Source organism: Ixodes scapularis, unplaced genomic scaffold (assembly GCF_016920785.2).
Source record: "Ixodes scapularis isolate PalLabHiFi unplaced genomic scaffold, ASM1692078v2 PGA_scaffold13__105_contigs__length_92229423, whole genome shotgun sequence".
NCBI classification, from domain to species: Eukaryota; Metazoa; Arthropoda; class Arachnida; order Ixodida; family Ixodidae; genus Ixodes; species Ixodes scapularis.
The window spans coordinates 64,036,190-64,049,878 of NW_024609839.1; the positions used below are offsets into that span (position 1 = coordinate 64,036,190).

The window sequence follows — 13,689 nt, forward strand, 5'->3', positions numbered from 1 at the left end:
TTTTGATAATTATTAGAGAAGTCAACAACCTTTATTTCATCACGCATTTGTCTATTACCAAATCAAAGAGACGAGATTGGGGTTTCACTTTTAATAAAAAAACTTCTTTGGTAAAAAAAAAAAAAAAGAAAAACAAAAAAAAACATCAGATGCACATACACACATGCATAAAGATAAAAAAAAAAGTTTTCTTCAGAGTTTAGTGTTCTGTACCAATGGCCCCACCACATCCAGGAATAACTTGCTGAAAACTTCGTCCGAAAACCTTTCTGATGCAAGCCTTCCATTCACTTGAATGCAGTGTTTGTCAGCAGAAGGCATCTTCAGCAAGGTCTTGAACACATCAGTGTAGCTTCCAGCATCGTTTGCTAGAAATCCTGTTCGTCCGCCATTGTACTCTGTCACAATATCCAGTTTGGGTCCCCCAGAATCATGGGCAACCATGACAAGACCAGCAGCCATGCACTCAACCACACCTGCAAAAAAAAAAAGCATCTGTAAACAACACTATAGAAAACAAGGAAGGCAGAAGCACAGCAAATTGAGTGAAGAATAAAAAAACAGATACACTCGCCTATCCCAAAATGCTCATTCCACATGGTGTGAATAGCAGCCGACGCAATCTCCATCTCAGACTTGAGCTCTTCGAACGGAATGTTTAACTTGAACTCAACGTTTTCTTCGAGGTCCAGCTTGGCAGTTAGGTCCTTCAACGACTGAACTCGCTCTTCGTCTTCTCTGTTCCTGCAGCTACCCACAAGTACAAGCTTCAGCTTCCTGAACTCAGCTTCAGCAAGCTCACTCTTCAGTTGGTGGAAGACCAGCAACTGGAGCTGATGGTCTTTCTCCGGACGAAACTGGGCCAGCGACAACACCCTGAACTCCTTAGGCGTTGGATCATCGACCACCCTCTTAATCGTCTTGAACTCTTCAATGTTGCAGGGCGGGTAGACGAGGAATGTCCGCTGCGGAACTTTCCAAAGTTCCACAATGTGGCCCCGTGTCCAACTGGAGTTGACCATAATGACGTCAGCACGCCGTCCACAGAGCTTGTAGAGGCACGTGAATATGTTGTAGTAGACTAGTTTAGCCGAAGTTAGAAGCTGGCTACGAGAGATGGCGGAACTATTGTTGTGGGCAGTGGTTCTTTCTGCAACGCAAACGAGCATGTCGGTGCTGATTGTCGGGTAATGGACGTAGCAGGCCACTTGGCACCTCCCCAGAAGCTTAAAGATGGGCAAGGTGAAAGCATAGCCCATGGTGTCCACGTAAATCGTGGGAACAAACTTAAAAAGAGCTTCAAGTCCCAGGATCATTGACCCGATGCTTTGTCCCAGGATTGTTAGGAACGGGTAAGGCTTTGCTTCGACTAGGTTTCGGCACCGCAGGAAGACGAAATGCACTGTCGATTTGCTAAGCTTTATATTGAAGCGCTTGGCAGCGTTGTCAATAATGCTGTCGCCGGTGACGTCAGAATCTCCGGTGTACACAACACAGTGGTGGTCGGGATACCTGCAAAGAGAGCAGAACATCTAGACTTATATAATTTGAGCGACGTCTTTGATCGTCCTTGGGGTCAATGATCAATGTAAAAACATAAAAGATGAGACAAAAACACAAGCCGTTTTCGCTTGCAATAATTTAAGGAGCGATCATCACCTCTCTTGGACGGAGCGTACCGCGGCCCAAAGGACACGTTCACCGCCACCCCCGGCGTTGCAGTATGGGTGGAAAAAGCCCCAGATTGGTCGTCCGCCGGGGAACGCCCGATGACTTTCACTTTTAACCTTTCTCACCCACAAAACCAGCAGCAGTAGGGCGGCTGTGGGCACAGCCAAGAGAAAAGCGCAACACCACAACATGATCTCCACTGTGCTTCCAAACGGCGACTTCAGGAGGACATTTCTCAGTCTGGTGTCTGGCTAGAGCTCTGCCGAGCCGCTCATTATTTCTTTCACAGAACCGAAGTCACGGGGAATCTGCACGTCCGTACTGCGAACAAACCACACGCTGATCATTGACACCTAGCAACGCAAGCCGATTGATTACACGTGTGACTCTGAAACGGAAACAAGCACAATAAACACGAAATCGACTTCAGCGCCAAACAGGAAATTGTGGACGTCTTATGGTCACGTGATCCTTTGCTTTTGCGTTTTTCGGGTACCCTGCTTTGAACGCTAGTGTTAAACACGTGATAAATCCTTACCGCTTCAACTTTAAGCATCTGAACGTCACATACGCATTTTCGTCCCGTAAGTGTCATACTTTTAAGCCTAAAGTTTGAGGAAACGAATATTTTTGGTGCACTGTGGTAAAGCAAAGTGCCTGAGCGAGGGGCTCGAGAGCGGTTGCTGATTTGTGTCGGTCTGAGGCCGTTTGTGATTGATTTTCTGTCTGTGTTTCGCAGTATTATTGGTGCGCAAAAGCCTGTCAGTTTGATACAGGCGTCTAAAACGTTTGATTCGAATCGCGTTGCAAACCAGCGGACCCCGTATCGTCGGGCCAAAGTTCATTACGTAACTTTGCGCGGACTTCAGTCGGGGCGTGAGAGGGAAAATGGTACTGTCGCCTTGACTGATTCGCTACTCGTCAGCTGTTCGGAGCCGACGGAAGTAGGTGCTGAGATGGCTCTTTCGTGGTGCCTTTCGAGATGGAAACTGTGGATTCAGTTCGTCGTCGCCATCTCATACGGTCTGGTCATCTTGGTCGTGGTTCCACTGATCAGTGTCCAGCTGATGAAAAACGGAGCCAGCGCGGACGTTCAAGCGTGGTTCAGCAGCGGTGTTTTTGTGCTACTGACTCTCCCGATCACGTTCTGGGAGATCATTCAGCACATACTGAACTACACGAGACCTCATCTGCAGAAGCATATTATCAGGTGAGACGATGTCAACACCGACCGCACGGAGCATGTACGAGGATGACGTCATGTGGTCTGTTATTGTTGTGGTGAGGGAACCAGGCTCCACTAGATCTGCTACCAGTGATTTCCCTACACCCACCTACGGGGATGTACCCCCCCCCCCCCCCCCCCCCCCCTTAATTCCCCCTACAAATTTAGACACACCCCTAATTTCAATTCCTGGGGAAACCCCTGTCTGCTACTGTTCCTTATTCTTTATGTATGTATGTATGTGTGTGCGTGCGTGGGTGGGTGGTCTGTGCTATAAGGTCTTGTGAACCGAGTTATGCATAACCTTGACTGACATAGCAGTGTTGCTACTTTATTTTTGTAACACTGTATGACAGCTTTAACGTGGATAAAATGGAAAGGCGTTTTGTTGTCTTTGTCCTTTATGTTGCTTTCCTTTAATCCCTCTAACTTACCAACATGTTCCAATTCGTCGAGTCTTTAACATGGCTTTCTCCTTTTGCAGAATTCTGTGGATGGTGCCAATCTATTCATTGAACTGTGTAAGTTGGGACTTTGAGGCTTGTATCAAATACGATATAGCTTCGCCAATACTGGAAACTCCTCCGAAAACCTGTGGGAGCTGCGGCGAACGTGACAGTGGCGCCTCTAGCGGACTTGGAGTCTACTGAAGCGGACAACGCAATGGAAAAGTATAGGCTCCGCGACGTCCTTGAGCTTTGCGAGCCCCGTTTCTTCACCCCAAGAGCTGAAACAATTCATTACGGTCAACACGTTTGCAAAGCGGAATCCACTGATTGCAACTGCAACAACAAACAAATAACAATGCGCGCATGAACGAAGATAAAACAGTTTATTTAGAGGTCTCAAACGCCGCTCAGGGGATCACACGCGTTTAAAGCGCATCTGGGAAGCGGAAAAAAGCTGTTTAGCCAAACGTACTACGTCGTAAGAAGTTACTGTTTATCCGTTACAAACTGCGTTGTGACAATTTCTTACCTGAATAGGTGATTATTAAATTGTGCGCAAACAATATGTTAAAATTACCAGAGCAAGCGCACCAGTCTCTGCAGCATTACAAAAACAAAAAGTAACGAGAAAAATGACCATGCAAGCACTTTCCGAACTTTGCAGAAAAGATGTCCCCATCCCAGACGAAAATAAAAAGAAATGGAGAACAGTCGCGAATAACGGCCGGCGATTGCAACGCAGAAGTTAGGAGACGATACAAAAATACAAATCACCCAGCAAAGACCTTCCACGAGGACGATCGCACGGGGCGTCGGTTGAAAACTAGCAGGTGGTGCTCGCAAAGCAACAAGCAAAGCAGAAGATACACGACGAAACTATATAAAAAAAAAGAGCTTAACTTTTTTTTTTTCAGCTGCACGTTACACGTTTCTTTATTTGCTTTCGCGGCGTTGGTAGGAACTAAGAACAAAAGAGCTGCGATCTGCTACGTGCTAGCAGTGTGTGATCTTTTTTGCTTTCGCTTTTCTTTTCCCAGTGACTTTAGGAGGTTGTTTGTTTGCTCACTTGGCGCAGCAGTTCAAAAGTACAATCCAGCATACTTGTTGGCGTACATGTCCAGGCAATCCTTGAACACCGTGCCTTTGTTTCGAGTGTCGATCAGCGGCCTCAAGTGCGTTTTCAGCTGAACTTTTGTTTGGTGAAATATTTGGCTGTTGAGGCGTCAGTGGCGATTTTGAAGCCAAACTTGGATAGCTGTTCCAGTTTAATTTGAAGTAACTTAATTACTCACGTTTGTTCGGTCTTCGGGAAGCGGAAGAAGGATTTTCCACCACATCAGAAAAACTGGTTTTCGCAGTGGAGATGGCAGGCACATGGCACGACTGCCATCTCCAAGTATGCGCTAATGTATGCCCGAAGGCAACCGGTTGATCAACCAACGATGACTCAAAGCAGACGTGACCGCATACTCAAATAAAATCCAAATAGAAATGTATAACGAGCTTACATTCCTTAATATATTTATTAAGTATCAAAAAGTACATATAAAGATTTCGGATCAGAAACTCAATCGAAGGCGAACATAGGAGGTTATTATGGACGACAGTGGAAAAACAACAACAACAACAAAGTTGCAGACAGCCATCCAAATGTCCAGGCATAGCGTAGCAGACAAACCGGTGGTAGTGAGCGACGAAGCAAAGGAAAGAAAGTAAAAACTAAGCCAAACAAGGCAAAGTAAAATATGCGATGGTTCGATTGTCAAGTAAGCGCAAGAAAGAAAAATGCAAGCAAAAAACAAACGCAGGAGGAAGAACGACCGCGGCGGCGTAGCGTCGCCTCAAACATAAAAAGAAAGTAGACTTTGAAAAATGGAAGGAGGTGCACGACCGTCCATCGGCTGTTCTTTTTTGTAACTAGGCTTTTATTAGTTTCAGTAATAGCGTCAGATTTGCATGTGCACAGTCGTCTTTTTCCAGAGCATACTGACATCGCAGTAGGGTACGTCGTTTGAATTTGCCTTTTGCTTCTTTATCCGGAGACGATCGGGATATAGCCAGCTCGCTATTCGACGAAACGGTTTTAAGCAATACAATCATGAGAAATTGAAATTGCAACAACAAAAAGAACTGATTGATATGCACAATAAAGTTGAAACGTAGCAATGTTCTAAAACATTTTTTACATTACCATTTTCAAAGAAACAGGGCAAAGGTATACATTCGTGTCTTGCTTGGCAGACATAAGTTCTGAGTCTTCTGGCGGAATGTTTTCTTTGGGAGAGCCCGATAATTGCACCCTATAAGCTGTAACATCTTTCCCTCGCAAAGAAAATGTCCTTGACTCATGAGGTGGAACCTACTTTTTAACATTCAAAGCAGCGAATAACCGTAACAATTGTTTTTTATTGCTCACCTCGCACGGAGATAGGCAAAACCAACGCATTGTGGAGAATTCGTCTGCTAGCGGAGACTCCGAGCTCGCCAGGGGCACTGCGATCACTTTTCGCCCGTGATCCGCGGAAGTTGCCAGTATTGGCTTACATGGTATTTGCTTGTATCTTATCAGGGTCAGGCAAACGTCATGGTAAACTAACTTTGCCCATGAGGTTTGTGGTCAAGTCGAGTTTGTCCACGAGTTTGTTGTCCAGTGACTGCTTGGAGGTTCCAACCACACAGCATCTTTCACTCTGCATCTGTAGACATCATTGGTGGCATCATAACCCTGAAACACTGAGATATAAAATAACGGACAAAAAGACACAAATCCTCGTGCCTTCTTATTCATTATTTTACATCTTCATGTCTCGGGGTTTACATTGCAATGTTTCCTAACCAGCTCGATTGCACACTTCTGCTCCTGGCAATCATTGGTTCGGTTTTGTTTTGGTTGTATTATGGCATGTAGTGAATTTCCCGAGTTTTTTTTTTGGCTAGTTCAGAAAAAAAAAAAATGCTCCGTTGACAGCTGCTGATATGGGACTGTTTAAACGTACAACCGGGTAAAAATGTTAATGATCCCACTTTATCAGCATTCCTTCTGTGCTGTTATTGCACATGTTACTGTTGTGTTCAATTTTGTCAGGGAAAACTGTCACCAAGAGTGACCATAACAACATACTGTAAACTAGTTTATTTTCGTGAGCTCAATATTTTTGCAAATTGGTGAAGTGTGGGATTCGAAAATATTTGGTGGGCACCAACTTGCGCAATTTCAAGCGATATGCCATGTATTCATTACCACGGGCTGACATAGTCGTGCAATCAACTGTTTGTGACATTCTTAAGAGGCACAAATTCGGGAAACCTGGGTTCTTGCGAAATTAAGTGGTTTGCAGTAGCTGCCAAAGAGCTTCAGAAATGCCGTACCAGCACTAATGTTGTAATGATGCTGATAGCATAGATGCTTCTCTTCCCTCCTACCCTTAGAATGATTCTCGAGCTTAGGGGAGTCGGCAAGATCATGAGAAGCACTTCCACGGTCTTTCCAGTGGTTTGCCCTGACGTGGCCCAAGTCCGGCATCTACCTCGACACCATCCGAGAGTGTTACGAGGCGTACGTAATCTACAACTTCATGGTGTTCCTCCTGAACTTCCTCCACCGTGAGCTGGAAATGGAGATCACCCCGGACGAGCACAGACCCTCGGTCAAGCACATCTTCCCGCTCTGCTTTCTGACGCCCTGCCCGGGTGGATTGTGAGTCACGTTTGTTCGCGAATGCCGTCTTCGTTTCCTCAAAGGCAGCTTGTAGGCCGCCGGTATTTGAACGTTGGGGTGGTAGCGAGGGTCACATGGCTGCGGGACACGGGTCCTTAAACTGGGTTTTTACGGACCCAGGACTTCGCAAACCACCGATGTGACTTATCCAAGCTCCCAAATTTTCTTGACCTTCTCTGCCCCTGCGGAAAGTATATTTCCGTGTTAAGCACTGTTTTAGCTAGTGATGGGACGAATCTTTATCCGAATCGAGATTCGGAGATTCGGAACGATTCGGAAAAGTAGCCGAATCTCAAGCGATTCGGAAAAGTTTGGAAAGATTCGGAGCATTGCCATGGTTGCCAGATCACGTTGATGAGTCTTTAAACTTTTTGTGATATTAAATTCACTAAATTCTATGAAGTGCACAAAATAATATTGTAATATAATATCATAGTAATAAATAAAACGTTCCGCTTTGTTTATATTATCTTGGATGTTTGTCGAGAACCCAGCCAGACATCGTGGGAAAATTTAATTGGTTTCGGTTTCGGATTATGACCCATGCTTGGTGCACGTGGAAATACAAGTGCATGTTTTTATCGCCACAAGAGATGATGCCGTACATGCTCTTCGGTATTGACACATTTCATGTTTATAATTACCGTTATAGTGGCATACAACTGAGTATGTTCGATTCGATTATCTTCAACGTGTGTCCACTGAGGTATTATCGGAACAAGGGAAACAACCTGATTCCTGAAACTCCTTGCGCGGTACCCTGCGCTGCATTTCTACCCTTCTGGTTAATGATATCCGATTTAGTTAGTGTTTGTTTCGACCTTAGACACCCCTGTGTTGTTCCTTTTTCGTCAGATAAAGTTCACGTCCACAAAACTTGCTGCCAAGAACGGAGAAACGACAGTGCAAATTAGCTACATTTTTCTTCCCCACCGGTGCCGGTACGCGGTCGAAGTTGTTACGAACATTCATCTCGCTCTCGTGCCTTACAGGTACTGACATACGCAGCTCTAGAGATAGAAAAAAATTTCCTTGTCTGAATATATTTATTCTGCGTTGCGCCACATTATGTATACTATGCAGCATTTCGCCACATTTTACCGATCACCGCAAAACCGCACAGAAACCGAGACCGTGCATTGGTTAGGCCTACGTCAACCACACCCATCAGCTCAGCTGGATCTGGGCGTGTGCCAAGGTTTAGAATGACAATACAGTACATACCATACGACGTACGTTGAAATAAACAAGACGAAATCTGGTTATATGCAGTAACAGTACCTAAAAACAAACACAACTGACCGCGTTTGCGAGCTTTACGACAAGGATCACGCTGCCGTTGCTGCCGTCTTCAACCAGCGACGGATCGGACGAATCTCCGAATCTGCCGAATATTTGTCGCAGGAAGTTCGGAAATTTCCGAATCTGGGCGAATCCGAATCTCCGGTGATTCGTCCCATCACTAGTTTTAGCCGATCCGAGCCACCCGTCTGTGCACGTCTGTATGCCAGACACACTCTAGTATGTCCTGTGCTGTTTACAAGCTCTGTTGGCTCCTGCACTGCTTTATTGCATCAATGCACCTGTGCTGCTTTATTGCATCAATGCAGAGACTGGGGGAGGGGGGGGGGGGGGGGGGGGTTAATTTCTCAGTTAAGAAAGGTAAGGATTCCCTGAGCCAGAAAAGTTTGAGAGCCCCTGCTGTAGGGCGTCGATGCACGACTGTGTCGTCGAGGGTTGCTACTCCAGCGTCCGCCTTCATCTATTACAGTCGCTTCATCGCCTCCTGTCGCCACGGCATCCTGCAGTACACCGTCGTGAGGCCACTGACGACCGCCCTTGCCCTGTGAGTAGTCCAGGACGTCTCTTGGCTCGTGGTGCAAAACTAGGCCGTTGGCTGAATGGATTGTGAGGCTGTGCCTTCGGGTGTCCTGTTGCGCTTCCCCCCACCGAAACATGATAGGACAGTATTGGAAGGCATATCACTGTTCCCGGATTATGCTTTATTCTACGAATAAATCGCAGCAGTGATGTTTACCGTAACGCAGCCCTCGGCAAATGCTGCGAGTTGTCAGAGCACGATTGGAAAGCATGGTGTGCAAGAGTAAAAGGCTGTGTTGTGCGCTGCCCACCCCAGATTGGCGTTCCATAGTGCTGCCGTTTAGTTCTTATGGCAGCCAGAGGCTCTCACCGATAGTCTCAAAAAGGAGGGGGAATGTCTTTCGGAAGTTAATTATTGTCATCTGGCAAAAGTGCCACAATCAATTGGCTTCATACTGTAGCTTGTGTCATAAAATGTGTGTGTGGGCAGCAGAGACGAGGATGAAGGGAGGACAGGACACAAATAAGGCGCCTTGTGCCCTGTCCTCCCGTCGTCTTCATCTCAGGTTGTATGAAATGACCAACCAACTGGCTCAAATAGCCACTCTTCTTGTAGCTTGTGCTTTGTGTTTTTGTGGGCAGACTGTGATAAAAAAATATATTATGTGAAATCTTACGGCTGCTTTGGAGCAATTCAAGTGCTCCACATTCATGTTTGTAGTGCAGTCATGGTCGGTTCACGCATACATATTACCACGCGATACAAAGCTAAGCATGATTGCAAAGCGCTTTGAACACGGCAGTGGATTTCGCTGTGAGTGAGTAATATTAGCAGAGCGGTTGTTGAGGAAAGAACCCGAGCGCGTCCGTTTCGTTGGTGGCCGTTTTATTCTCTCGTGCCCTAATCCTGCCGTTCGTGGTCTCGTGTTTTCCTGTCGTCTCTTTCTTCTTCTGGTAGTTGAATTCCCGTAATCTACAACAACTTCCCGCGGCGGCCGAAGAAAAGAGAGACAAGACAATACACGAGGGGTCAGTGTCAGTAATGTGAAAACAAAATAAAAAAAAAAAAAAGGGGCGGGATCAAAAGAAGCCGTTAACACACAAGCAGAACGAAAAGAAACGTTATCGCAAGCCATTAAAATAGAGTTCCGTCTCGTTTGTTTTGGAACACAACTTGCTGTTATGTCGAATCAGCGGGCTTCGATCCTTCTCTTGGCGAGTTTGCTTCAAGGAGGTAAAGTCCTTGGATGGGACGGTGTATTTCTTGCCTGTTCGCAAGGCGCAGTCTGCATGCTCTTGGTATTCCATCTGTCCCCGAGACGGTGTCTGTTACACGCCCGAGTTTCCATGTAAGGGGCGACGAGTTGTCCTCTACGAGGACAACATCTCCTGGATTGACCCGTGGTAATAACCGTGGCTGACTCTTATGTGCGGAGTCCAGAAGCAGTAGGTACTCGTGTTTCCAGCGTTTCCAGAATTGCATTATTAATCGCTGGCGATACAGAGCACGACACCTTAGTTCAGCGGCAGTCGATGTTGGCGGTCCGATTTCTGCTCCATGCGATATACGTAGGAGTCGCTTGGCTACGAGAAAATGTGATGGTGTCAAGGGCTCTAGTTCTTCCGGATCATTACTGATGTGGGAAAGTGGACGGCAGTTTACGGTGGCTTCTACTTCATGAAGTACGGTGGTAAGTTCTTCAAAGGCTAAGCTGCTGCGTCCAAGAGTTCTCTTCAGCACGTTTTTTACGGTCCGAATTATCCTTTCCCACCATCCGCCCCACCAGGGTGCTCGCTCCACATTAAATCGCCACTGAATACGGAGTCCGCTGGAGTAGTCCTGTACGCCATCTGTGTGAAGCATCTTTTAAGACTCTGGCTAAGTGATGTAAAGTTTGCGCGTTGTCAGAGTAAACAACAGATGGTACTCCGCGTCAAGACACGAAGCGACGTAAGGCGAGAAGAAATCTATCTGCGGACATGTTAGAGGCAAGTTCTAGGTGTACGGCGCGTGTTACAGCACAAGAAAAATAACAATGTAAGCCTTTTCTGACGGTGCGGCACGCACGTACAGAGGTCCACAGAAGTCGATACCGACGACATTAAAAGGGCTCGTTTCTGTTATGCATTCTCGTGGTAGGGAAGCCATAGGTGCTTCCTCTGGTTGGAGTCGCCTACGTCGACATGGGAGACAGGTGTGCTGCACTCTCTTCGCTGTCTGGCGCCCTCTTAAAATCCAGTACCTCTGCCGTAGTTCCGTGAGTGTGTCTTGGACTCCTCCGTGAAGTAGTCGGAAATGTGTGGCCAGTACAAGAAGCTCTGTGAATCTGTGGTTACTCGGGAGTAAAATCGGGTGTTTAACCTCCTCCGGAACGTCCAGTTGCTGCAAGCGACCTCCAACACGTATCAGTTTATGGTCGTCGAGGAATGGATGGAGGCTTGCAATACTAGAAGTGAAAGGCACCCTTCCTCCCGACAGTAGTGCTGCAACTTCGACTGGAAATTCCATTGTTTGTACCGTTCGTGTCCAGTAAACCTCCGCTTGAACCAATTCTGTAGCTGTCAATGGGCCTGATAGTGGTGGAAGCGGTGAGGCGTTATGCAGAAATCTTCGTACCCATGCAGTAATGCGCAGAACACGCGTCAGGTTACTGTGTTTCATTAGGTCGAGTAGTGAGGTGTGGTCCGGTGTAACCACGGGACAAGTGGTTGTCGGGTGCCTTGACTCTTTCATAGGGAGACCTTTTGGATCTCGCTTTAATTGTTTGGAGGGCCACGTTCCCTCGCCTTGTGCGAGCCAATAAGGCCCATTCCACCATAAGGCGCTACGTTGTAGTATCGGTGCTGGGACGGCACAAGTCAACAGGTCTGCTGGATTGTCCTGGCTGGGACAGTGATACCACTGGAAGCTGTCCGTTAGACGCCTGATCTCTACTATCCTGTTGCTGATGAAAGGCTGCCATCGACTTGGGTGGCCGGCAATCCAATGGAGAGCAATCTCAGAGTCTGTCCAGAAGTATGCTTGAACGTGTTCGAGTCCAGAAACTTTGCGCACATAGTTGAGTAGTCGTGCTCCTAGAAGGCAGGCAATAAGTTCGAGTCGCGGTAGTGAATGCGGTTTCAGAGGGGCAACTCAACCTTTAGCGATCAGGATCTGTGTTGTGAACGACCCATTCGAAAGTACGGCCCGCAGGTATATCGCTGTTCCATAGGCACGTGGGCTGGCGTCTGTAAACACATGCAGCTGAATCGAAGGGTCTGCATCAGCTTGAGGAGGAATCGCGTACCGAGGAATTCGGAGCGATGAAAGTGAAACTAGATCCGAACACCAAGAATTCCATACCGCAAGCTCTTCAGCGGAAAGGCTTTCGTCCCAGGAGCACTTTCGTACCCAAAGTGCTTGAAACAAGAGCTTGGCTTGAGTTGTAAACGGTACCAAGTAACCAAATGGGTCGAAGATCCGGGCGAATGCCTGAAGAATGGTTCGCTTTGTGGCTGATTGCGTTGTCAAGTAAGTCGTCACATTTTGTGTACTGAGAATGATCTCGTCTTTAGTGCGGTCCCACATAACTCCGAACACTTTCAGCTGATCAGTCTCACCTTTAGTGGCATTTTCATACGAAATTTCGTCACGCATGAACTGGTTTTGTAAAGAGGACAGATTGGACGACCATTTTCGTAGGTCCATTCCTGCCTGTGTTATTAAGGACCGTGTCTGCTGGTAGGCCTGTAAGGCGTCATCCTCCGACGAGCAACCCAGCACGAGATCGTCAACATAAAAGGATTGCATCAACCGATCCGCCATGTCAGGATGACGTCCTCTCATGGACATAATGTGATGGCGTAATGTTGCTGCAAGCAGGAAACGGGCTTGAGGATGCTCCGAAAGGGACACGTGTCATGCGCCATTCCACAACATTGGGCGTGTTGATTGTCTTGCATGGGAGTTGGTCTACCCATAGGAAACGAAGTGCATCACGATCGGAGGGTCGAATGCCAATCTGCAAGAAAGCCTTGCGGATGTCTGCGATCAGGACCACGGGGCTACAACGAAACTTGAGAAGCATCTGAAGCAAGTCGTTTTCAATATTGGGTCCCTTGTCAAGCACTTCGTTGAGCGAAGGTTTGTTGCTCAGATGCGATGATGCATCAAACACAACACGGATTTTCGTTGTTACAGCATCCTTGCGAATGACAGCATGATGTGGCGGATAGTAAACGTTTTTTGGTCGCTCCTTTGAGGGTACAACTTTCTCCGCATGACCTTCATCAAAATAGTCCCGAATGGTGCGATCGTATTGTTCAAGCATTTCTGGGTAGGTACGGAACCGACGCAGCTGCACGAAGAGTCGATTTTTTGCAATGGATCGGTTGTCATTGTCTGTTCCAAGGCCAGGGGACTTTATCATCAAGGGGACTTCATAGCGGTTGTTAACCTTAATGATCTCGTTCTCAAATTCCAACATCGTTGGGTGTTCAAGGAAACGTGTCCCAGTACATTCCGAGATACCAATGGCGTCCAAACGCCACATTTCTGACGGATCAAAAGTGTTGCGGCAAGGGTCGACGGGCTGGCAGGGGAAAAAAAAGGGCCGACGCTGTGGCTGAAGGGTGACCGATACTCCCAGAGTAGGTCCCTTGAACCACCCAGCCAAAAATGGTTTCAACGGCAGTTAAGGTTCGACTCATGCGTTGGATCCTTCCCTTGACCACTTGCCAGTAGACATCTGAACCTATTAGGACGCTTATGTTATTGTCCACTCTTGTGTCAGAATCTGGAGGAATGTCTGCGGCCTGAAATCCGT

The 13,689-nt window shown here is 47.0% G+C and overlaps 2 protein-coding genes across 2 annotated transcripts in view; one reads left to right on the top strand and one right to left on the bottom strand.

Moving 5' to 3' along the window:
- Positions 1–2,099, bottom strand: LOC8053042 (GDP-Man:Man(3)GlcNAc(2)-PP-Dol alpha-1,2-mannosyltransferase). The gene is made up of 3 exons (XM_029969057.4): positions 1,660–2,099; positions 575–1,512; positions 1–476 (listed from the first exon to the last, which is right to left on the bottom strand). Exons 1-3 carry the CDS (start codon positions 1,860–1,862, stop codon positions 193–195), a joined length of 1,425 nt encoding a protein of 474 aa, XP_029824917.2. The 5' UTR covers positions 1,863–2,099; the 3' UTR covers positions 1–192.
- LOC8053041 (transmembrane protein 184C) overlaps positions 2,052–13,689 on the top strand; it is a 25,016-nt gene continuing 13,378 nt past the window's right edge. Inside the window, exons 1-4 of the mRNA XM_029969058.4 lie at positions 2,052–2,881; positions 3,381–3,417; positions 6,837–7,042; positions 8,835–8,909. Coding sequence (XP_029824918.2) covers positions 2,628–2,881; positions 3,381–3,417; positions 6,837–7,042; positions 8,835–8,909 — 572 coding nt within the window. The 5' untranslated portion in view covers positions 2,052–2,627. The remainder of the gene's footprint in view (positions 2,882–3,380; positions 3,418–6,836; positions 7,043–8,834; positions 8,910–13,689) is intronic.

Bases quoted from the DNA above. Each gene is read 5' to 3' on its own strand.
- LOC8053042 (XM_029969057.4), bottom strand. From the start codon at position 1,862: ATGTTGTGGTGTTGCGCTTTTCTCTTGGCTGTGCCCACAGCCGCCCTA. The intron at 1,513-1,659 runs GTGATGATCGCT...CTCTCTTTGCAG, and splicing joins GTACGCTCCGTCCAAGAGAG to GTATCCCGACCACCACTGTG. The intron at 477-574 runs GCGAGTGTATCT...TTTTTTTTGCAG, and splicing joins GAATGAGCATTTTGGGATAG to GTGTGGTTGAGTGCATGGCT.